Below are 24,935 nucleotides of genomic sequence, written 5' to 3'. Positions count from 1 at the left end.
CAAGAAAATAGAGGGAACTAAAAAAAAATCCCGAGTAAAGTAACCTAGACTCAGAAAGACAAACATGCTACATACTAATTTATAAGTGGACATTAGCTGTTAAGTAAAGGACAATCATGGTGCAATCTACAGACCCAGAAAGGCTAACTAACAAGGTTGGTTTAAGTGGGGTCTCCCTGGTAAGGGAAAATAGAATAGATTTTATAGGAGGACTTGGGTAGGTTGGAGATGGGAATAAGAGTGATCAGGTAGAGGTTGGGGGAGAGAGTACTGGGAGAAACTACTCTTATTGGGCATTTCAGAGGCAGTGTGGAAATCTAGTTCAATGAAAACTGAATCTAGAATGGTAGCCCCAACAAAGGCCCCTTGTAACGGTAGATATGGAGCGTGAATTGGTCATCTTCTGTACCAGGCAAAGCTTCCAGCTGTGGAACTGGGACATCAAACCAGTCACAAACCCTAAAACCTACAATTTATCCTGCCTGCAAGATGTGCTAGGGTAAGGGTGGCAGCACAGAATTTGTGGGAGTGGCCAATCAATGACTGGTCCAATTTCAGACCCACATCAGAAGAGAGAACCCATGCCTGGCACTGCCTAGATGTTCTAGGAACCAGAGCCTGGATAGCCCAGAGACAAGGCATAGAACCAAACACAACTGGTTAAAAAAAAAAAAAACGGGGGGGGGGGGTGTCAGTAAAATGATTCCTAATGATATTCTGCTCTATGCATAGACCTGAACCTAGCATAATCATCATCATAGAGGTATCATCCAGCAGCTAATGTGAGCAAATGCAGAGACTCGCAGCCAAACATTAGGTGGCGCTCAGGGAATCAATGGAAGAGGATTGTAGGAGCCAGAAGGGTCAAGGACACCACAAAAAAAAAAACCCTACAGAATCAACTAAGCAGGACTCATAGTGGTTCAGAGACTGAAGTGACAATCAGGGAGCCTGCATACGTCTAAGCTAGGTCCTCTGCATATATATTATAGTTGTGTACCTTGGTGTTCTTGTGAGACTCCTAACAGTTGAAGTGGGGGTTGTCTCTGGCTCTTTTCCCTGATCCTGGGGCCCTTTTTCCTCCTACTGGGTTGCTGTATTCAGCCTTGATATGAGGTTATGTGCCTTGTGTTACTGTAACTTGTTATGCTTTGTTAAATTGATATCCCAGGGAATCCTGCTCTTTTCATAAGTGAAATGGAGGAGAAGTGGATCTGGAGAAGAGGGAAGATGGAAGGGAGGGACTGGGAGGAACAGAGGGAAGTAAAGCTGCACTAGAGATGTAATATACGCAAGAATAATAAATAAAGAAACAAAAATAAAAATGAGTGTTTAGATGTCAGGTAAAGTGGTCATTAACAAAACATCACTAGGTTCTGCCCTTGGATCTAATTCCCATGCCATGAATTTTTACCACGTTTACATGATCAGGTATGAATTTCTGTCTATGGGGCAGGCCTCAATCCAATCAAGAGATGTTCTATACGTCCATAAGCAGCTGTGCTTGTATTTCACCCGTCCACATATCCTGGCTAGTAGGTTGGTACTGCAAGATGCAGGGTACAAGAGTAAGTAAGATCCTTGATATCTGTTCTCTGGCAAGAACTTGCATAGGGCCTTACAGTACTAACAAAAAAAACAAAAAACAAAACAAACAAACAAAAAAACTAGCCAGCAGGGACAGTTTCCTGGTAAGTTCAAGATTGCTCTCTCAGCTCAGCTTGGTGGTACACGCCTTTAATCTCAGCACTCTGGAGGCAGAGGCAGGCAGCACTCTGTGAGTTTGAGGCCAGCCTGGTCTGCAAAATGAGGTGCCCAGAGAAACCCTGTCTCAAAAAAAAATACTGCTCTCAGTTTTGTAGCCAAAGTGTTTGGTATTTTATGGCAGCCAAGCAAGGGATATGCAAGGCAATGATGTGCTTTGTTTTGTTCCTCCCTGAAGAGGAAGGTATAGACAAGATGACCAATACCTGGTACAGAGTTCCATTTAATAGCCCAGGTGTCTGGGGACAGAATTATTTACCCATGTAGGATACCTGTGTTCAAAGATTTTAACATTTCTATTTACTATTAATTTTTAAGATAGTAGGACTTCACAAAGCTTCTTCATCCTTCTTTTTGCTTACAACACTATCTTAGGGTTTTTTTTTATTGCTGTGAAGAGGCACCATGACCACATCAAATCTTAGAAAGTAAAACATTTAATTGGGGCTCGCTTACATTTCAGAGAGTTAGTCTATTATCATCATTGCAGTAAGCCTGATGACACAGTGCTGGAGAGAGTATTGAGAGTCCTACACCTGAATCAGCACACAGTAGGAAGAGAATGACAGACTGGCATGGCCTCAGTACCTGGGACCTGAAAACCCACCCCTAGTGGAACACTTCCCTCAACAAGACCACACCTATTCCAACAAGACCACACCTCTTAACAGTGCCAATCCCTATGGCCAAGCATTCAGACACAGGAGTTTGTACGCGCCAGTCCTACTTAAACCACTATATTCCACTGCCTGCCCCCCATAAGCTTGTAGCCACAACATAATGCAGAAATGCATTCAGTCCATCTTCAAAAGTCTCCATAGTCTGTCACAGTCTCAACATTGTTTAAAAGCCTCAAGTCTTTTCTGAGATTCATGTCACTCTCATAACTGTAATCCCCTGTAAAATCAAAATGATAAAGCAGATCACATACTTCCAACATATAACGGCACAGGATATACATTACTGTTCCAAAAGGGAGGAAAAGGAACACAATGAAGAAATAGTGGTCCAAAGCAAGATTGAAATTTGATGGGCAAATTTCAAACTCTGTGCTTCCATATCTGATGTCAAAGCACTCTTCAGATCTCCACCTCTTTTTAGCTTTGTTGACTGTCACATACTTCTCTCTCTTGGGCTGGTTCCACTCCCTATTAGTAACTTTCCTCAGCAGGTATCCCATGGGACTGGCATCTCCAATATTTTAGGTCTCCAAGACAATTTAGGCTTTACCTCTACAGCTTCATACAATAGCCTCTCCATTTAGGGACAGCCCTGATACATGTCTGGCCTCAGTGGCTTTCTTTGGGGTGGGTTCTATAACCCCTTTATTCTACCCGTGATTCTAAAGCCAGAACCATGTGGCTGTACCTGCCAAGTTCTTCTGCTTGTTGGTGCTGGAACAGAGTCCCTCATAAAATGATATCTTCAGTAGCTTTCTGGTTTTGGTGGCTTCTTTCACTGCCTAAACTTGGCTGTTCTGGAACTCACCCCATAGACCAGGCTGGCCTTAAATTCTGAAATCTGCCTGCCAATGTCTCCCCAGCACTGGAATTAAAGGTGTGCTCCACCACACATAACTGTAAGCTTTTCTTTAACTCCTTTTCACAAATTGGAAGCTTAGCTGGGTGGGATCTTGCCACGATGGCACCAACTCCTTTATTCCGTTTAACACCAGGCTTTTTGTTATTTCACTTATTGCTTTGAACATGGGATTTAGCTCATTCCACTTCCTAACACCCCCTTTCTCCTTGAACTGTGGATTTTGTATTTTTCACTTGCTCAGAGTGCTCCCTTTCATTATGGATCTCCGTAAGAGTGAATACTAATAACCACACAGCAGAGTCAACACTAGGCTGTTTCAAAATCTCCTATGCTAACTTAACTAATCCAAAACTCTTTAATTTTAGTCTCAGGCACACTTTTCAGACAGTATCAGAAAGCAGCCATGCTCTTTGCCAAAATATCACAAGAAAAGTTTCTTCCACATACAAAATTCTTCTCCTATGAAATCTCTTGGGTCAAGTGCCCACAATTCAAATCACCCTCATCACTAACTACTGTCTTCCCTGTACCTACTAGGACAGCCATTAAACCTACTTAAACTGTTCAACTGCTTTTCTTTTTGTATTTTTTCTGTATTTATTTCTTTATTTCCTCCTCTCCATTTGTTTGTTTGTTTGTTTGTTTTGAAACAGGATTTCTGGATATTTTGGAACTCTCTCTATATAGACCAAGTTGGCCTCAAACGCACAGAGATCTGCCTGCCTCTGCCTCCAGAGTGGTGGGATAAAAAAAAAAGAGTACCAACCCCACCCTACTCAACTGCTTTTCTAATCCAAAGACCCAAAGTCCACATTCCTGGAAACAAAGGCACGGTCTGGTCTATCACAGCAATACCCTCAGCCAGTCCCTGGTACCAGCCACTGTCTTACTTATGGTTACTACTGATGGAAAGAGACACCAAAACCACACCAACTCTTATAAAGGAATACATTTAATTGGGGGCAGGCTTACAGCTTCGAGGGTTTAGTCCATCATCTTCATGATAGGAATCAGTGACATGCAGGAGAAGGAGCTGAAAGTTCTAGATCTGGTGTATCAGGCAACAAGGAAAGAATACTACACTGGGTGTGACTTCCAAATTTGAGACTTCAAAGCCTTGGCCCTAGTGACAAACCTTCCCCTCCTCTTCCCCCCCCCCAAAAGCCACATTTTTTAATAGTGCCACTTCCTATGGTCAAGCATTCAAACACATGAGTCCAGGGGGGCCAATTCTATTCAAACCGCCACAACCACCCACTCTTCTTCCTTTCTTCCATGCCCCATCCCAAGTTAAACATCTATCACACATTGTACAACACATCATTCCACTATCCTCTTTTATTATACGTTTTTTTTTTTTTAAAGATTTTATTTATTTATTTTATGTATGAATGCTCTATCTGCACATGAGCCTGCAGGCCAGAAGAGGGCATCAGATCCCAGCATAGATAGTTGTGAGCCACCATGTGGTTGCTGGGAATTGAACTCAGGACCTCAGGAAGAGCAGACAGTGCTCTTAACCACTGAACCATCTCTCCAGCCCTCTTATTATACGTTTATGTGGTTTGCAAAATAATAGGGTCCCATGTAGCTTCTTCATTCTAGTGGACCTTTCAGCAGCCATCACTTTCCTCCATCACACCGCTACATGTCGGTAGCCCCTCACTCACAGCCTTGTTAAGTTGCTTTCCAAAACTCTCACTGGTCACTGGACTTTAGATATGACCCAGTGCTTAAGAGCGCTGTCTGCTCTTTAGAAGGCTGACTTTGCATTCCCAACACCTTCACATGGGCACTCAAACTGTAACCTCAGCCTCTGGCATCCAGTGCATTCTGGCCTCTGCTAATACTAGGAAGACAGGTGGCACACAGATATACATGAGGACAAAACACCCCTGAAAAAAGAAACCACACTGGTTCACCAAATTGGACATTTTTGATTTCTTAACATTGATTTGGCATTCTTTCCCTATCTGGGATAAGGTGATTCCACAGGAATCATTGTTTCCACAGGAATACTGTCACACATCGTTTGTGTAATTGAGTCACACAGAGGTTTTCTTTCTTTCATTTATTCTTTTTTTTGGGGGGGTGGGGGGAAGGACATCTAGACTGGTTTAAAAAGTTGGCTCTCTACTTCTCCGTCCTATGGCAGTGTATGACCTCCTTTTCCCACATTTATGCCAATATTAGCTGTCATTTCCACTCCTGATTATGGTCATTGTGCCTAGAGTAGGACAGAGGCTCAAGGAGCTCTGGTCTGCATTTCCATGAGAAGTACACAACTTTTGTTTGTTTGGTTTGGTTTTAATGTGGCTTTGTTGTTCTGTGATCATTCATTTTATTTTTGTTTTACTTTGGTTTTACATTCTTAATTTTAAGTTTATTATATGATTAGAACATTTTTCTTCTTCTTTCCTCCTCCTATATCCTCCTTACTCTCTTTCAAATTCATGGCCTCTTTTTTTTATTATTAATTGTCATTGCATACATATATGTCTGTAGTGGAATTATGGCAGAATCATTGTACCTAGGATAAATATCAGCATGAATAGTTGTTTTGTAGACCTTGAAGGAATATATGGGGGAAGTAGTGATCATTTTCTATGATTTATAGAGTTGTTTTTCTGAAGGAGCTTTTTCATACATCCTTTGCACGACTTTGGTCACAAGACCATCCTGGCACACCTGGAACATCTTGCATTATTGGCTACTGCGAACAGTGCATAATAAGGACTAAGGTTGCAGTGGTATGATTTTAGCCTTCCGAAAACGTATAGATTACATAAGGGGCTTTGGTATGAGGAATTTATTTTACACACAAAAGCCACAACTTTTCTATAACTATCAATACATATACTTGTTCATGGTTGCTCAAGATTTAGTCCGCAGGGGCTGGATCATCCTGCTTCCAGCAGATCTTTAACTCATCCCTGAGTGGTCCTCCTCCTTGATTGTGTCATGCGAGTCAGCATACCAACGTATGTGTGTGTGTATATATCCATGCATCTTCCCAAGTAATCTATTCAGTCCATAGAATGTTCCTTGTATATATGCTTTCAAGGCTGACCATTTGGTATTGAATACCCACTTGTCCGCTTGTCCCTGGATGTGACTCTTCTTCTGCTCTCAAGACTGCCTGGTTGCTTGTACTATTCTGCGTAGGACTGAGGCCCTCTTTCCCTTGCTTCATGGTGCCAAACAGCCAGAGATTTTTAACCGTTACTGAGGAAGCAAAACAAGCTTTACAGGATGTTAACGCAGGCCTTGTACATACATTTGATCCTGCTAGTGAGGTGTGGGGCCTTGTGATATCCATGCAGTGGTTTCCCACAGGGGCTTTTCTAACCACCCAATAAAATGTTATGCTGGGTTCATTTGGCTTATGCTTCTGTTCCTAATGCTACACCTTTTATAGATAATATTTTGACCCTTGCAGTAAAGGTGCTTAAAACATCCCTTTTATTATTAGGTAAAAAGCCAGAATATACAAATATTGTTCCTATTTCCTAGGACTTCCTTGCCTGAACATTTTCATCCCACTATATTGATCAACTCTTTATGTTAAATTTCCAGGGTAAAATAACAATTTCCCTAAAAATGAAATCCTATCCATGTCTCCTTTAAAACATATAACTTATAGATGGAACTTATTAGAAAAACTTATTTGAGATGCCACTTCAGGCTTTACAGACTCCTCAAATACATGTTTTGTTATGTAATTCACTTTTGTCATTCCCTCAAACCTATAGTGTTTACTAGTTGCTTTCAGAGATCTGTACAGTTAGGAGAATTGTTGGCCATCTTAGCCCTTTCAAGGGATTGGCAAGATCCCATTAATATATTCAGTGACAGTCAATATGCTACTAATGTTAAGGTTATACCTTTAGTTGTCATTAAACCTGCTGTATTTTGCCATGGCTCAAGTTCGAACAATTACTAAACAAAGACAGTCTCCTTTCTTTATTCAACACATACGGTCTCATTTGGGGCTCCCTGGAGCCATGTCAAAAGGAACAAGGAGATTGACGGCTTAGTGACAGCCTGTTATCTCACTTAGAACAAGCTGCTCCATTCTATACTTCACAATTTAGCTCTATCACTCCACAAACTTTTCCTGCAATTATCCGTAGATTCCTGAAGCATTTCATACACGTCTGTACTACTTGTGGCCCCATGTTGCCTTTATGTCCTTACAACCAGCTGGTGCCAATCCTAGAGGTCTTCATACCATGCTTGTTGACAAATGGGCATGACCCGTGGTCCAGAGTTTAGTCCTCTTAAATAAGTACACGTCACTATTGACACCTTTTCCTCATTCCTCTTTGCCATGGCCCAGCCTAAAGAAAATGCCAGATGGTTGTTGCTACTGCTAAAACTGTCACGTTGGTTACGGGCTTGCCACATTCAATAAAGACTTACAATGAACCAGTAGCATATAGTAGCTCTGCATTTACAGCCTTTTGCTATGAATGGAATGTAACACATACCTTCAGGATTCCTTACAATCCCCAAGGACAAGCCATAGTGGAAAGAGCCCATGCCTCTCTTAAAAAACAATTAAAGGATGCTCATGAATATGACCACATGATAAATTAACTGAGGCTCTTATTACCACTAATTTTTAAATTTTTGACAAAGATGATCTATGTCCTGCCTACAAACATTGGGGTGCAACGCTTCCTAGTATCACCCCTTTACCATTAGTCTGCTGACAGAATCTTATGGACAATACATCTAAGGATCCTGCCTCCTGCCCCATCTGTTTCTCAGAAGAAGCAAACAAGCTAGTTTTGGTTCCTGGTTGAGCAATAAAGCCATACACCTGCTCTGAGGGAAACAATGAGACCTCCCCGATGGCTCTGCAGAAGCTATTCCTGAGAGAAGAGGATGAAAACTACCAAGCTCACGGTTCCAGCTGTACACCTCCAACCACCAATATATAGAAGGCTCCTGGAATCTATCTTCCTTTTTCTTCTTCATAAGCTCCATCAGAAATAGTGGCTACAAACACCACCAGAGTGGATGTAATTACTCTATCTGTGACATTTCTTCCAGGATGTAGCTTCCAAAGCTACCACTTTATTTTTCACCCAGGAGTTTGTTTGCTTATGCCATGGCAATTATGATTTTACTTATATTTTTCTGATATGACTTAAAAATCATATATGCCTCCAAAATCAGCTCAGCAAAAGTCTCCTACTGGAGATGATTAGACTTGACATTAAAACAGTTGGGGAACCTATGGGGAGTGTTGAGATAAGCCTTTTGGAAGTCACAGAGAATGGCGAGTAAAGCATCAGTGGCACCTGAGACTCCTTAGAGGATCCTGATCCACTGCACACAGTGTTATTCTACTAAGGATTCCTAGCACACTCGTGAAGTCTCAAAGTGGATCTGAGGCAAGTACGGTGATTGCTTCCACCACCTCCTCCTCCTCCTCCTCCTCCTCCTCCTCCTCCTTCTGTTTTTGTTTTTTTATTATTATTTCTTATTTTTTATATATACATTCAATGCTTCCACCTTCTTTATGGAAGTCTCCTGAGGTGACCTCCCTCTGCCCCATTTCCTCATAGCTACACCAACCTGATTGATTGCTATTGGTGCTTGAGGCTAGTATGGGAGTTTGATTGGCCATTTGACCTTTTAAAGGCCTTTACACTGGACAATAAAGTTAGATTCTGCACCTTTGAGTCTGGTCTCCAGAGTCTGATTCCTGGGATTCTGCATGGGTTCCATTGCCATTCAGCACCACCCCTTCCCCACAGTTCCTGATTCCCACAGGATTAGCTTGAGTACAGCCTGGAACTCATTCTAATGAATGAGAGAGAGGGAGGGAAGGAGGAGGGGAGGAGGGAGGGGGAGAGGGAGAGAGAGAGAGAGAGAGAGAGAGAGAGAGAGAGAGAGAGAGAGGGAGAGAGAGAGAGAGAGAGAGAGAGAGAGAGAGAGAGAGAGAGAGAGAGAGAGAGCTTTATTCTGTAATTTCTGTTACTCCAGAGAACCCTAACTAGGAGCCACACTAACACTTACTTGTAAGAGCCCGATCTTCTGCCTCTCCCAATCTTTCTTTAGATACAGGAGATTTTTTTAGTAGGTGTATCCATTGGGCCTGTGCTCCAAAACTCAGAATTTTGATTGGTTGCTCTTTTTTTTTTTTCATAGAGAAATTTACTTGTGGAGGTTGAAGACTAAGCTTATCCGTGGGTACAAGGGAAATGTTGATAATTTTGCTACCAATAATAAACTGGTGGTTATTGTTTGTCATCCAATAATCACCAGCTTCACCAGCACTGAGGAGTTAGCTAGGTTTCTAGTACTATCATGGTTTCCTTTTTGTTCAGAGTGTCTTTAAATGTAATACAGAGCTGTTAGTTACCACCAATGGGAGCTTTCCACTACTGAACCCTTAGAGTTACCCTGCCTTAATGATGATTGATGTGGTTCCTAACCATCACAACTGGGCAGGCCTGTTGGCTGTTTCTCTCCTTTGGAGGTTTGCATGGTGCATCTGGTATGATAAAAGCTATTCCTCAGGGAGGAGTTCGCTTTATTTTGAAACAGGATCTCTCTGTGTAATGCCAGCTGTTGTAGACTCTCTATGTAGACCAGGCTAGCCATGAACTCAGAGTTCCCCTGGCTTCTGCTTCCTTAGTGTTGAGTTTGAAGGCTTTTATGACCTTGAAACTAAATATAAATTTTTGTTATCATGTCTTTGTTTTTTTGTGTATAGAGAGACAGGGTCTCACTGTGGAATCTGGGCTGACCTGTAACACAAACCAGTAAGCCAAAGGTGACTTTGTACTCACAGAAATCTGCCATCCAGCTTCTTATGTCTTGATAATTACCCAAGGTAACAGCACAACTTTCTTTCCTTTTTTTATTTGGCATGATATTTTTTATTTATATCTCTGTATTTCATTCCTCTTTATTGCCTGGAGAAGAGTGAGGTGCTATTCCATTGTCACTGAACTTTTTTTTATTAATTCATCCATATTACATATCAATAGTTATCCCATCCCTTGTATCCTCCCATTCCTCCTTCCATCCTGCTTTCCCCTAATCCCCTCCGCTATGACTGTGACTGTGGGGGACCTCCTCCCCCTGTATATGCTCGTAGGGTGTCAAGTCTCTTCTTGGTAGCCTGTTATCCTTCCTCTGAGTGCCACCAGGCCTCCCCATCAAGGAGACATGGTTAAATATGGGGCAACAGAGTTTGTGTGAAAGTCCCCACTCTCCACTCAACTGAGGAGAATGTCCTGTCCATTGGCTAGATCTGGGTAGGGGATCAAAGTTTACTGCACATATTGTCCTTGGCTGGTGCTATAATTTGAGTAGGATCCCTGGGCCCAGATCCACCTGTCATAATGTTCTTCTTGGAGGTTTCTAGGACCCTCTGGATCCTTCTATTTCCCCATTTTTCATGCTTCTCTCAACTAGAGTCCCAATGTATGTTCTCCCGTCTGTCCAACTTTCCTGGTATGTGAAGACTTTCATGGGACATGTCCCTTGGGCTAGTGTCCAGATATAAGTGAGTATATACCATTTGATTCTTTCTGTTTCTGTGTTAACTCACTCATTATGATCATTTTTAGTTCAATCCATTTGTCCACAAATTTCAGAAATTCCTTGCTTTTAATAGCTGAGTAGTATTCTATAGTGTAAATGTACCACAGTTTCTTTATCCAGTCTTCTACTGAGGGATACTTAGGCTGTTTCCATGTTTTGGCTATTATGGATAAGGCTGCTATGAACATGGTTGAGCATATGCCCCTGTTGGCAGCACAACTTTATTAACAGAAATGAGTTAACAAGTAGATATTATATCTACTGACATTAATCACTTCTATTGTACTAAGTTGAAAACTCTAATAGAAATAAATCAGTTTCTAGGTGAAATTAACATACCAAATTTAAATAACATGAAATACATAATATAAGCAAGATGAAAAGTAGAAAAGTGTCTGAAGCAATTGTAAAATGCCACCCCATGACCAGATTGACAGGATTATATGCAGAACTTCAAAGAAGAACAAACAGCAAAGCTGCGGAACATTTCATACTTCTTGACACAGAACAGCAAGACTTCCTGACTTTTACTATTACCTGACACTAAATTAGACAATGATCTTGGCGTTGTGGTTTATGCCTTTAATCCTAGCATTCCAAAGGAATGGTAGACTGATCTGAGTTCAAGGCCCGCCTGTCTCAAAAAGCCAAATCCTTCCAGATACTGAAATAACCAAAAAGAAATTACAGACTGATGTGGTCATTTAAAAGAAATTTTGAGCTGGGCATGGTAGCATATGCCTTTAATCACGAAGATACATGAGGATCTCTACTTCAAAGTAGTCAATGAATAAATAAATAAATAACCTCAGCCAAATTTTGTATTATTAGCTATTTCACACCCATATGTATGTGTGTGTGTATATATGTGTGTGTGTATATATATATGCACACACACTGTGTGTGTGTGTGTGTGCAGGCATGTGTGCATGTGTGTGCACGCCCATGCGCCTCAAATACTGGACACTCTTACCTTCTATTTATCCACCATCCTGGGGCACGATTCCAACAATCACTCTGTTGTTTTCATAGCTATCCAATTGCCTCAGAACAATTGAGATTACCCAGAGGCAGCTGTGAGACTGTGAGTTTGAAGCTATGTGTTGGAGCTTGGTTGGCTCAGCAGAGAGTAACAACTAAAGGTGGTGAGTCTTCTCCTAATAATCTATCCATAGTCAACACTTGAGAGGTAAAATGAGCCTTTCCCTTTGCTAGATTAATTGCTGTCTGGTGTGATGTCAATGCAGGTCAGAACAGTTGTTTTTGGTTACTGATCAGCATAACTGCATGGAGTCTAGAGATCGTGATGTCTTAACCTCTCCTCAATTTTCTCTTCTATTTCACTAATCTCTTCTTCTTCTTCTTCTTCTTCTTCTTCTTCTTCTTCTTCTTCTTCTTCTTCTTCTTCTTCTTCTTCTTCTTCTTCTTCTTCTTCTCCTTCTTTAGTATTCCCACAGTATAGATGGGATGGTGTAACTGAATTTTTTAGGGCTGCGATGACAAATTTTACTTATTTTCTGCATGTGAGACAGCCAAGAATCTCTGCATTCACCACTTTATTAAGAAGAAAGAAAGGAGGAAGAAAGAAAGGAAGGAAGGGAAATAACATTTTTCAATTATTTCTCTCTTAAAACACCTTTAGCATAAGTCACAGAACACTTAACTTGTTTCTGAGTAGTAAAATGAGTGGTGAAAGCAGCAAGCAGAGCATGGCATGTAGGCTGTTAACAATGGGCTGACCACTGACTTCTTGGGACAGCTATTCATTTTCAAAATCCAAGTTCCTGAAACGTCTCTCCCGGAGTCAAAATTTCAGGGTTTGGTTTTGGCTTCTCATGTTTGTGTGATCTGGCTTCGGATTTTTTAGCCTGTTGTTCTTAGGTATGAAGTGTGTAGCCCAGAGGCTGTTAGTCAAGTCGAGGCTGCATGTCTTTTATCTGAAGGGTTAAGATAAAAGGGGTGGGGTTCAGATACTACAAGGTGCCCCGTACTTGTAGACTCAGTTCCAGTCCAGGCTGGTAGCAAGCAGCTGGGGAAACTGCAGAGCTGGGTTAGGGTAGCCTGACAGTGGAGCTGTGAGGAAAGCAGCCAGCTAGGGAGAAAGTGGGCGGGACCGGACTCCGAGGGGCGGGGCCACGCACCCGGAAGCACAGAGGTTGGGAGGTTGTAGGACTAAGAGGGTGTTTAAAAAGGCGGAGGGGGAGGTGGGGAAGGAGTGACGTCTGCGGAAGCAGGCATTCCTGGAAGTTGTACTGAAAACCAAAGCCAGGAGTGTGAAGGACCAGTTCCCATCCAGAGCCACAGGCCTGCGCTGTGGGAAATCACGTGGTGCCGACCTGGGTTCAGAGCATAAGGCGGAGTTCAAGGTAAGCGAAAAGTACCCGTAGCCGCGGGTGCTGCGCGCGGCGGCCTGAGGAAGTCACCACGGATTAGGAAGGCCGCCCTACACCTTCCAGGTCAGAGGAGCTGCAGGCGGGAGACAAGCAGGAAGGGACCATGGGTGTGACCGACCAGTTTCTCTGCTGTTCATAAGGAAGCCAACTCTGAAATTACCGTGTGGGTGTCTCCTCTTGTCCATAAATTTTAGCTCATGTGAACTGGACTGATCTGATTTTTTTTTCATTGATCTTTTGACCGCCAAAATGTTCTTAGTAGAATATTTGAATTTATCTATTGATATTTGCAAGCCAATTCTCTTTGTTATGGTGGAAAGGACAAAACTCTTGAGAGTTACATTTGTCCACACTAACTCCCCTGTTATACCCAGGGACTTCCTAGGTGACTTGTCATCCCTGGAGAGCTTTTAGATATTAGTCATGAAAGAGCAGCTGCAAATGTAATTGAATACAAAAGTACAGGGGTTTTGGTGTTTGTTTTAATATTAGCATATAGAAGTAAGCTTTTGATCCACCATTAATTTTGCATCTCAGACATGCACTCTGTGATGTAAATACAACTTTCTGAACAATGTCTTTCTCAGGCTTGATTGACATACAGCTTTAATCCCAGGACTCAGGAGGAGAGGAGAGGAGAAAAGTGTATTTTTGTGCTGAGATTCTCGAGCTTGAAAAGGGGCTGATTTGTTTTGAGGTATCAATGACCGTATTTTCACAGTTAGATCTCTGTCCATGGACACATGACCAAAACTGCTATCTTTTGATTCTTGTGTTTGCTGTGTTTGAGACCTGAACACGCTGTGTGTGGCCCAGAACTTACCGCGTAGGCCAGGTTGGAATGGAAGTCACAGAGTTCCACCACTTCTGACTCCCAGTGCTAGGATTAAAGGTGTGCACCAATACAACCATTCAAATGTTGTGCTTTTGGCTTTGTTTTTTGTTTGTTTGTTTGTTTTCTGGTCAGCTCACAGCCACGGGTGTGACTGTGGACTTCACTCAGAAGAGGAGCAATGTCTGGACCCTGCTGGGAGGGCTCTGTACAGAGACTGGTTGTTGCAGAATTACAGCAGTCTGGTTTCTGTGGTTGAGCATAGTTTGCTTCCAGCATCCCTTGCTCTTCCTCAGGGTTTCTTGGCAAGTTACTCAGCAACTATATGTCCCTTTGGGAGGGGAAGGCCTTCATCATTTTAGTTCATGGTAAGTTCAGAACCTCCCTAGTTTATAGTGTTCTCATCCCAATCACTCAGTTCTGTTTCTGTCCCTGAGATTTGACTGAGCTGTGATTGGATGTGAGATTCAAGTTACACTAACTGAAAATGCTTTCTATGTATTTTCAGCATTCTGACAGTGCATGGCAGCTGGGTAATTATTGTAGAATCCTCCCTTTATCTACTGAGCACAGGACTGTGTTAGAAATCCAGGTGCTTTCTGAAAAGTCTCTTTGTCCTGTGCAGGGCTCACTGACCACCCAGACCTGCTCAGCTGTGGAGCAGAACCAAGAGGGCTGGAAGATGGAGAGGGAAGAGACAGTGGCAAAGCATCCAGGTATGTGGTAGGGCTTGCTGGCATGGAGTTCAAGTAAAGATGGAAGTGGGACATGAAATCAGTTTTACTGCCATTTTATGTCACTACGAACAACTGTGGAAGCCTCCACTGTGTAAAATCTCCCAGGATTATCCTATTGTAGATATGAGAAGACTTTCTAGAGAAGAATTGATAATAGGATGCAAATAAAAGTGCATTTGACTGTGCATGTTAGTGATGCTGTGCTTATTCCATGTACATCCCTAATCAGAGCTTCCTACCAAAATTAACTGGTTTTCGTTTCTATGATTTTAATGTAATATAAAATGATGAAAAGTAATACTCTAGGTTCATTTATTGTGTTTAGAATTTTGTTGCTTTTGGAATTCTAGCACATTCACTAGCCCTTAGTGTTAATCTCCCCATACTTGAAAAATAATGGCAACAGAGTTTTGATAAGAATAGTACTGTCTTCCCATAGAGATGGCCTAACATGTGTTGTCATGTCAATTCCAAATAGTTCACCTCTAGGCATGATCCTCTTAGTGTTTTCTGGCTCTTTGTTGTCCCTTGGTTTTTCAGGATTACTTTCTATAAAATATACAAATTGGACTGTAAAAGAAAATGCTCAGAGTCTTAGAGAGGACAAACCCCCCTTCGAGGTGATGTCCTCACATTTGAACAGAAGATTAGGCAATGTGTGGATTTTCACCTTTTTTATGTATTCTCCTGTTTTCAGTCTGCTGGGTATGTCTGCATCCAGGTTTTGTGGCATGTACCTGTGTTGACCAAAGACTATCTACTGGACCATTTTGCCATGTACTAATACTCTTTATTTTCTATTTCAATACTTTAGTGTTGTGATTATCTTTTCTGTATGGCCTAGGAAGCCAATAACTGATACAGTGAGGCAAGTGTATTTTAATGCTGCAAGTGCTACCCTGGGCGGAATCTAAAGGACTAGTCATCTACTAGTTAACTAAAATAAACTAGTCTAACCCTATGGACTAGTCATCTACTAGTTAACTAAAATAAACTAGTCTAACCCTATGGACTCATAACCTACATATATCCCAGTCACTTGCCAATCTGATCCTCCTTGGGCAGCTTCTCTCCCCGACTCTCAACTGTGCTGCGACTGCCTCTTCCAACCTCTTTTGGAAGCCTTGCCTTCCACTTCCTGTCCTCTGCCCAGCTCATTGACTAAACAGTGCTTTATTAACAACTGCTATGTGCACTCAAAGCATTCCTCCATACTTTAATCTTGTTTTTTTTGTCACTTGTATAATTATAATCATCAGTTATCATTACTGCAATCCATATTCATGGCATTAAAAAAATCCTTCTTTTTAAGTATTTTATGTTTAGATATGAAATAAATCTTTTGTAGGAAAGATATGTTTTAATTTCTTCTATTATTTTTTGAATACTCTAGTCTGTTTCCTCATTTAGTGTAGGGAATTTTAACTATTTACATTTAAAGAGTTACTGGAAAATGTATTTGTTCTTTTTTAGGAACTTTAGTGTGGACACTGACAAGGGAGGATTGGAATCTCTGTATGTTAAATTTACATTATATTGTGACCTACAGTGTAGAGCTTTTTAATATGTACACATTGGCTCTTCCAGTTGCTGTGCATCCAGATGCCTAGTTATTGATTACATTAGTACTTTCTCTCTTTTTGGATAGACTCCTGGTCTTGATGTTTCTGATAGATTCTTGGTATTTATCCATATACTGTAGATAGATACTATAAACAGATACAACAAATATATGCCCCATATAAGCTGTCTCTTTGTACTTTTTTTTTTAATTATTTATTTATTATTATGTATACAGAGCTCTGCCTGCATGTACACTTGCAGGCCAGAAGAGTATCAGATCACATCATAGATGGTTGTGAGCCACCATGTGGTTGCTGGGAATTGAACTCATGACCTCTGGAAGAGCAATCAGTGCTCTTAACCGCTGAGCCATCTCTCCAGCCCCTCTTTGTACTTTTAATATTAGTATTTCACTGGATTTTTTTCAGTTTCTCCTCTTGTATCAACCCCTTTGTGTTACTCTGCAGGTTTCACTGTTTCAGGCCATACATGAAAATCTGTGCTTCATTGTCTGGCAGGAGAGACTTGGACCCAGGTTCATGGTTTAATATGTGGATAGATATTTTTCCCAGTACCACGGTTTCAAGAGAGTATCTAGTCTGCAGCAAATGTTTGTGGTATGTTGGTGACATCCCATGGTCATTGCTGTTGGACAGGTTTTGGATCTGCTGCTCTATTGCTTTGGGCTGATCTGGAATCACACTGGGATAGCTCCAGCACTGTCATCTTTTTCTGGAATGTTCTGTATTCAGGGAATTTGTGCATCAATACAAATTCTAGGCTTCTCTTTAAAATTTCTGAGAAGTATCTTTTCAGGATAATAAGTGCCGTGGAGTTTGAACTGGTCACGTAAGCCACACCCAGAAATACTGGAATTTCCCAATATTATGTCCCATTGTGCCTGAGAGAAACATCTTTCCATGTTCTAGTTAACATCTTCCTCAGTTCCTTGCATGAATCAAAGTTTTCTTGGTTAGTTCTTTCAGGGATTTACTCTTTTTTCCTAAGGGCTCAAAAGAATATCAGTTTCTCAGAACCATTAACCATCCTCTCTAGCCCTCTATTAAGTTTTATTTATGTGAGTAGCAACAACGGAAAATATTATAAAGCCATTCTAGTTGATTTTTTAAATTTAGATGATCCAAAAATCTTGATTTTACACATTTATTAGTTCTTAATTTCTTTTATTGTTGTTACATATTTGTGTGTATTCCTTAATATAAAAATACAACCTATACTCAGAGTATTTTGGAGATGAACATTTGGCATTGGATAACCATATGGTGTACTCTTCTCTGGGGAAGACTATTTTCCCAACTCTTAGAATTGCTTAGTGTTTGACTAGGGTTAAAGCCTAGTGACCTTTTCTTCCTTCCATATTAGAATGTCTCCTGGTGTTATCCTTGTTAACTTCATGTTTAGGCATCGATATTTATGAGGTTTCATGCAAGTAGCTTCTTGGACATTCCCAGGGTACAGAATTTTCCTCTCTCCTCCCTCTCAGTGATCGCCGAGCCATAGGTGTAGGAGTTATATTGCTATGTATCAAGCAGGACTGAGCATTACAACTCTGCATTTTTTGACTGATTGTGCTTTTCTGTAATGATCTCCATGAGTTGCTAAAAGAACTCTCTCTGATGAGGGTAAGGAATAAATTCATCTCTAGCTATTAGTGTTAGGGATTATGCTGGTTTAGTAAAGTCATGTCTTTAGGGTCTCCTCCAAGGTCTGTGACTTCACTAACCCTAGAGAAACTGGCTAGGTTTCCAGTATCAGGCATGATTTCCTTTTGTTTAGGGAGTTGTAAGTCCAATAAGAAGGTATTGGTTACAACCAAGTCTTGTGTGCCACTCTCGCACCCTTAGAGTTATCCTGCAGTGCAGATCGTTGTCATGATTCATAGGTGTCAAAGCTGGGTAGGACGGTTGCTTGGCTCCCTCCTTTGGAATCTTGCATGTTGCCTTCTTTTACCATGGAATCTAGGCCCCGGGGAGAACTCTTTAATATCAGATCCATATCAAGGCTTCTGGGTTATGTATCTTAAGTGCATGGCTCCTTGAACAATAGGGACCCACTTATACCTCTAGTAGGCGGCTCTAGACGATAGGAACAGCCTGTAATATATTGGCAGTCTCTTGAACAGCTATATCCAACATCTTCAAAGCAGGCTTCTCTTGCCGGGTGGTGGTATTGTTAAAAAATCTATGGCTCTTGTGAGCATTATCAACCCAGGTGGGAAACTTTCATGTAAACTTTATACTATGTGCAGACATAGACTTATAGGTACTATGGGCTTTTTTTCCCCTAGTGGTTCGAAAATTTCTTATGTTTGTTTCAGGCATCTTTACAATTATTTTACTTCACCTTTTCTGTAATTATATCTGTTGCTTCTCCATGAATAAATCCCTCCCCTTGTTTTTCCATTTCCCCCTTCAGATAACTTACTCCCTGTTATTCCCCTCTCTGTTGCTCCCTCACTCCCCACCATGGTCTCTTTTAACTTTCTCTTGTTACTGCACTTCTCCCAGGTTGTGGCCTCACATCTGAAGATTTGGAGCTAGGAACTTACTATGAGAGAGAACATACAACCTCGGTCTTTCTGTGTCTGGGTTATTCCACTCAGTGTGACCTTTTCTAGTTCTATCCATTTACCTGCAAAGCTCACCATTTCCATTTCCTTTATTAGCTTAGTAATATTTTATAGTGTATATTACAACATTTTCAGTATACATTTGTCAGTTGAAGGGTATTTAGGTTGTTTGCATTTTGTCACTATTATGAATATAGCAGTAATGATCATAGGTGAGCACGTATCTGTGTAGTAGGATATTGAGTCCTTTGAGCATATGTCAAAAAGTAGAAGAGCCGCATCCTGTGGCAGGATTATTTAACTTGAGGATTTGTTTATTTATTTGAGGATTTTCCATATTGACATCCAGAGTCGCTAGACTTTTTGTTCATGAGGTTTTTACTCCCAATGCTTTTGTTTTTTATGTTATTTCTAGTTGGATTATTGCTAGTATTCTTCCTTCTCTGTGAGAGTTAGTGTTTTGCTGTCCTGTCCATGGATGATTACTTCCCAGTTCTCCTGTATTTATTTTTTACACAAAGTATATTATTTCCATTGTTCTCATGGATAATTCTTTTTTTGTTGTGTATATTTTGCCTGTAATGTATTACACGTATGTATTGTGCTGCTTTGATGACGCGAATTGTATAAATTTGTGACTATCTTGAAGTGCCCTTATGTCTCCATCAATTTAAAGAGACTATTTTTCTGGATGAAACGATATGGTTGACAGTGATTTTCTCTCCCAGCTTCAAATGTGGCTCCGTGGTCTCCTGGCTTTGAGATCACTGAGCGGACTGTGGTAGTAATTCATTATTTGAACCTTTCTATGTGGTTTGTACTGTTCATTAACAACTTATGGTATTAATTTTTTCCTTTTCTTTTTTAACCCATTATATGAAAAGGGCAGCAAGCTGACTATTCATTGTTCCTGAAAGAGAAATTCAGAGAAGAAAAACAGAAAGAACTGGCTGATTCTCCAGTAAACATGTCTCAGGTCAGTGGTCATGTCTACTTTTTTTCTAGAAATGTTATATTTCTAGAAATGGTGCCTCTGATAATTTTTAAATTTTTATTATAAAACACATTGGAAGCAAACAAAGAAAATCATCCACTGGAATTAAGCAAACCAAAGACTATACAACTGGAAGGACTTCTGTATGGTTGTAGTAGTCACTAGGAACAAAAGCTCTGCAGACTCTCGTTTGATTTAATAGGTTCAATATCCATTATATTTTGATGACCTTACCCATCACGAAAACCCAGAAACACATGTGATACAATTATAAGTAGAAAGGCTGTTACTTTTCTATCATTTGTCATAACTGGTGTCTGTGTCTTTTGCCTGCATTCAATCCACCTTAATCACTTATATTTAACCAGTCTTGTTCTCTTTTATCCATGTTCTACTGAGCCCACATGTACATTGTTTTTATGTATATATATTATTGGCTACTTCTGCATATGAGGGAAAAGGCGTCTTCTTTTTGACCCTCTATGACCTCACTTAATGTTACACAATCTAAATCTAGCCATTTTCTAACAAATTATCATTACACTTTTCTTTTTTGCTGAATAGTGTTCCATTTTATGTGTATTGTTTTTCATTACCCATTCATCTGTTAGTAAATAATTGGGGTGATTCAAATATTTTTCTGTGGTGACTGAAGCACTAGTAGACATGGGGTGTAAATATCTCTAGAGTAGGGTATGGAATTCTCTGGGTATGTTCCTAGGAGTGAAACTGCTGTTGGCATGCCTTTAAATCTACTTTTGTTTTTGTTTCTTATATCTCTTTCTTCCTTCTCCACCCCAGTCCCTTCCAACACCCCAATACCAGATAGGAGAGAAAGACTGTTAGTGGGGAGAAGGGGCGTAGTTCTCTTTGGCTTCTTCCTGTTCTTTAGAATCGTTGGGTTCTTTGGGACAACACCAATCTCCATCATCAGGATATTTAGCCGGCAACAACAAATGCAGCAGCGGGCTTCCCTTCTTCCTCTGACTGTCTCCTCCAAGTGTTGTTCTAGCAGCCCTCCTTCCCCACCCCACCCACCGCTCATATTTTTTCCAGCTGGTAAGGACCACATCCATATGAGGCAGTTCACAGCTGACAAAGATCATGCACCCTCTCACAAGGCTGTTACCAGCTGTGAAAAAACTGGAGCATCTCCACATCCCACACCGGGGATTGAAACAAAAACATATTTACGTACCATACCCAAGTTTTTAAAGAAACCATAACTTCCATAACAAATTGCAGGGTCATACATTAGTTCTATCTTCAATTTTTAAAAATTTTAAACTAATTTCCATTTGTGTGTATTAGTCTGCATACACACAGTGAATAAGGCTTCCTTTCCACATCATCTCTGTCATTTGTTGTCAGATTAGTTGATGGCAGAAACTCTGCGTGAGGTGAGGCAGTATTTCAAAGTATTTTCAATTACGTTTCTTTGATGTCATTTTATGGATCCTGAACACTTTTTGCCATATTCGTTAGCAATATGTATATCTGTCTTCTCAAACTGTTTATTTAGTTTATTTCCCCATTTGTTGATTGGCAGTTTTATATCCTTGATATTCATTTTATGCAATTCTTGGTAAATTCTACCTATGAATTCCTATCCAGAGTGTCACTGGTACAGATTCTTTCCCATACTGTGGGAGTCTTAGTGCTCTGCTGGTTGTTTCCTTTGATGTACAGAAACTCAGTAGATTCATGTAGTCCCATCTGTTGATGTTTGGAGTTGGTTCCTGTGCTTCCATGTAAGGCCAAGTACAGACAGGATTGACTCAATATTAGTATTTTAGGATGATCTTTAGGTACAGCATTTCAAAATACATGTCCTTATCACAAAATGTACACTGTGATCCTATGAGACATAAACACAGCATCCATGCAAGATAGATAACCCATCCAGACGTTGAATGTGTGTCTTGTTCCATGGATATGCTTGAGATACTATTGTGTCATTCTGGTTTTACATGCTTAGAACATTTATTACACAGTGTGATAATATTAGAGAACATCTTTTTGAGTAATTGTCTTTGCTCATCTATATCCTATCTTCTTCTATCTGAGAAAGTATTCTTCCAAGAAACAGGTGGTTAAACAGTATGTACTTATTGTTTCAGGATCTGTTGACTTTTGGAGATGTGGCTGTGGACTTCCCCCAGGAGGAGTGGGAATGCCTGGACTCTGCTCAGAGGGCTCTGTACATTGATGTGATGTTGGAGAATTATATAAACCTCATCTCTGTGGGTAGGAACATTTTGCTTGTAGAATTCCTAACTCATCCTTTCTACCAATTTATGTGTAGTATAGTCTCTGTTAAGTTGTCTGAAAACTATATGAAACAGAGGGACCGTTGATAAGGGAAAGGAAGGTCTTCTGAACTGTAACCTTCATTTCTGAGGACAAACATCATTCATTATTGAGTACAAACCTGGTGAACCTTGTAGTACATTTAACTCTTCCTCATTGATTTCCTACTATATTCTAATATAATCAGTCAGTGAGCCCATCCCAAAGCAAGTTAATGATTCATCATTTAATTGATTCATCTTGCTGTTTTCGACATTTTCCATAAGGATGAGATGTCTATTATGAATTACAGACCCTTGAAGGCTGTCAGGAGAGACATATAATTATAGTTATAGGAAATATGTCTTAAGTAGTTCCTAGCTGACATTTTTATGAGAAATTATAGGGAGACGGTCATGTTTAATTTTCGAAGAATCCCTATGAATGAGATGTGTACTCGTTTTCAGAGAACTACTATACATGTCATACTGTTCATCAACATCTGACGAAAGAAGATGACTGTCAAAAGCTTGGGAAAACGCTTCATGAACCCTCCAACTGTACACTGCATAAAGGAAATGAAACTATAGTAAACTCTAATAACTACAGATATAGTAATAACATGAATGGTGCAATTGATTCATCAAACACAAATGGACATAAAATCATGCACATCGGAGAAAAACCTTGCAAATCAGAGGACTGTGAGAAATCCTTAAATTTGTGTTCCAGCATTACTCTAGATCAGAGACACTGCACTGAAGAGAAAGAGCACAGACAAGAAGAATGTGATGACCATTTCAGCTCTACATACAGTCTCATGCAACATACAATTTACCTTGAAATGAAATCACACCAGTGTGGGAAATGTGGAAAATGTTTCAGTACTAACTCAAGTCTCACGGTACATCAGAGAATTCACACTGGAGAGAAACCGTATAAATGCAGTTTTTGTGATAAATCCTTTAACCAGTGCACACATCTTAAAGTACATCAAAGACTTCATACTGGAGAGAAACCTTACAAATGCAAAGAGTGTGGAAAGTCATTTTGTCAGTTGTCAGCTCTTAAAAGCCATCAGAAATTGCACACTGGAGAGAAGCCTTACAAATGTAAGGAATGTGACAAATCCTTTGCCCACTATTCCAATTTCAGGACACACCAAAAAATCCATACTAATGAGGAACATTGTAGTTGTCCAGAATGTGGCCGGAACTTTCATCAGCTTTCACACTTTAGAAAACATTACAGACTCCATACTGGAGAGAAGCCTTACAAATGCAATGAGTGTGACAGATCCTTCACCCACTATTCATCATTAAAATGGCACCAGAAAACTCATTCTCCAGAGACATATTACAAATGCAAAGAATGTGGTAAGTCCTTTATTGAATTATCACACCTTAAAAGACATTACAGAATCCATACTGGTGAAAAGCCTTACAAATGTGAGGTATGTGACAAAGCCTTTACTGTGAACTCAGTTCTTAAAACACACCAGAAAATTCATACTGGAGAGAAACCTTACAAATGTAAGGAATGTGACAAATGTTTTTCTCATAACTCACATCTTAGAAGACATCAAAGTGTTCATACAGGAGAGAGACCGTACAGATGTAAGGAATGTGATAAATCTTTTCCTGAGTGCTCAGCTCTTAGAGAACATGAGAAAATTCATTCTGGAGAGAAAACTTACAAATGTGGAGAATGTGACAAATCCTTTACCCAACGTTCATATCTTAGAAGTCATCGTCAGAGAGTTCACACTGAAGAGAGACCTTATGTATGTGATGAATGCGGCAAATCATTTACTACTTGCTCAACTCTGAGAAAACATCAGAAAATTCATACTGGAGAAAAACCCTACAAATGTTTGGAATGTGACAAGTCCTTTACCCATAATTCACATCTTAGAACACATCAGAAAGATCATACTGGAGAAAGACCTTACAGATGTAAGGAATGTGACAAATCTTTTACTAGGTGCTCAACTCTTAAAGCACATCAGAAAATTCATACTGGAGAGAAACCCTACAAATGTTTGGAATGTGACAAGTCCTTTACCCAGGCCTCACATCTTAGGACACATCAGATTGTTCATACTGGAGAGAGACCTTACAGATGTCCGGAATGTGACAAATCTTTTACTAGGTGTTCCCATCTTAGAGCACATCAGAAAATTCATACTGGAGAAAAACCTTACAAATATTTGGAATGTAACAAATCCTTTACTCAGGACTCACATCTTAGAAGACATCAGGGAGTTCATACTGGAGAGAAACATGCTGTTATAAATAATCTGGCGTAGCATTTATCTAGTATTATCTCTGCTTACAAATCCTAACAGTATACATAATAGAAACACAAGGAGAAGAAATGTGTAAAAACCTTTAGTGAAGTTTTAAATCTCAGAAAATACGACAGTATATTTTAAAATAAAATTTTGCAAATGTAATTGTGTGAGAAGCTTTTTTCTTTTTCTTTCTCTCTTTCTTTCTTTGTGTATATTGATGCTTTCCTGTATTACTGTGCAATGCATATATGCCCATTATCTTTGGGGGCCAGAAAGGGACAGCACATCCCCTGCAGCTTGACTTAAAGATAGATGTAAGCTCTTATGTCTGTGTTCGGAATTGAGCCCAGGTTTCCTAGGAGAACAGCAACC

General features: G+C 40.3%; 2 protein-coding genes across 2 annotated transcripts in view; both read left to right on the top strand.

Annotated features, from left to right (window-relative positions):
• LOC311592011 (uncharacterized protein) overlaps positions 1-24,935 on the top strand; it is a 107,608-nt gene that overhangs the window by 40,139 nt on the left and 42,534 nt on the right. The window lies entirely within an intron of this gene.
• On the top strand, positions 13,306-24,725 carry LOC311592015 (uncharacterized protein). The gene is made up of 5 exons (XM_084771938.1): positions 13,306-13,328; positions 14,723-14,813; positions 19,872-19,963; positions 22,102-22,228; positions 22,738-24,725. The coding sequence occupies exons 2-5, from the start codon at positions 14,780-14,782 to the stop codon at positions 24,576-24,578; spliced, it is 2,094 nt and encodes a 697-aa protein (XP_084628064.1). The 5' UTR covers positions 13,306-13,328; positions 14,723-14,779; the 3' UTR covers positions 24,579-24,725.

Source organism: Acomys minous, assembly GCF_964271855.1.
Source record: "Acomys minous genome assembly, chromosome: 2".
NCBI lineage: Eukaryota > Metazoa > Chordata > Mammalia > Rodentia > Muridae > Acomys > Acomys minous.
The sequence above is the reverse complement of the archived record's forward strand: the minus strand, read 5'-3'. Positions and strand labels throughout refer to the sequence as shown.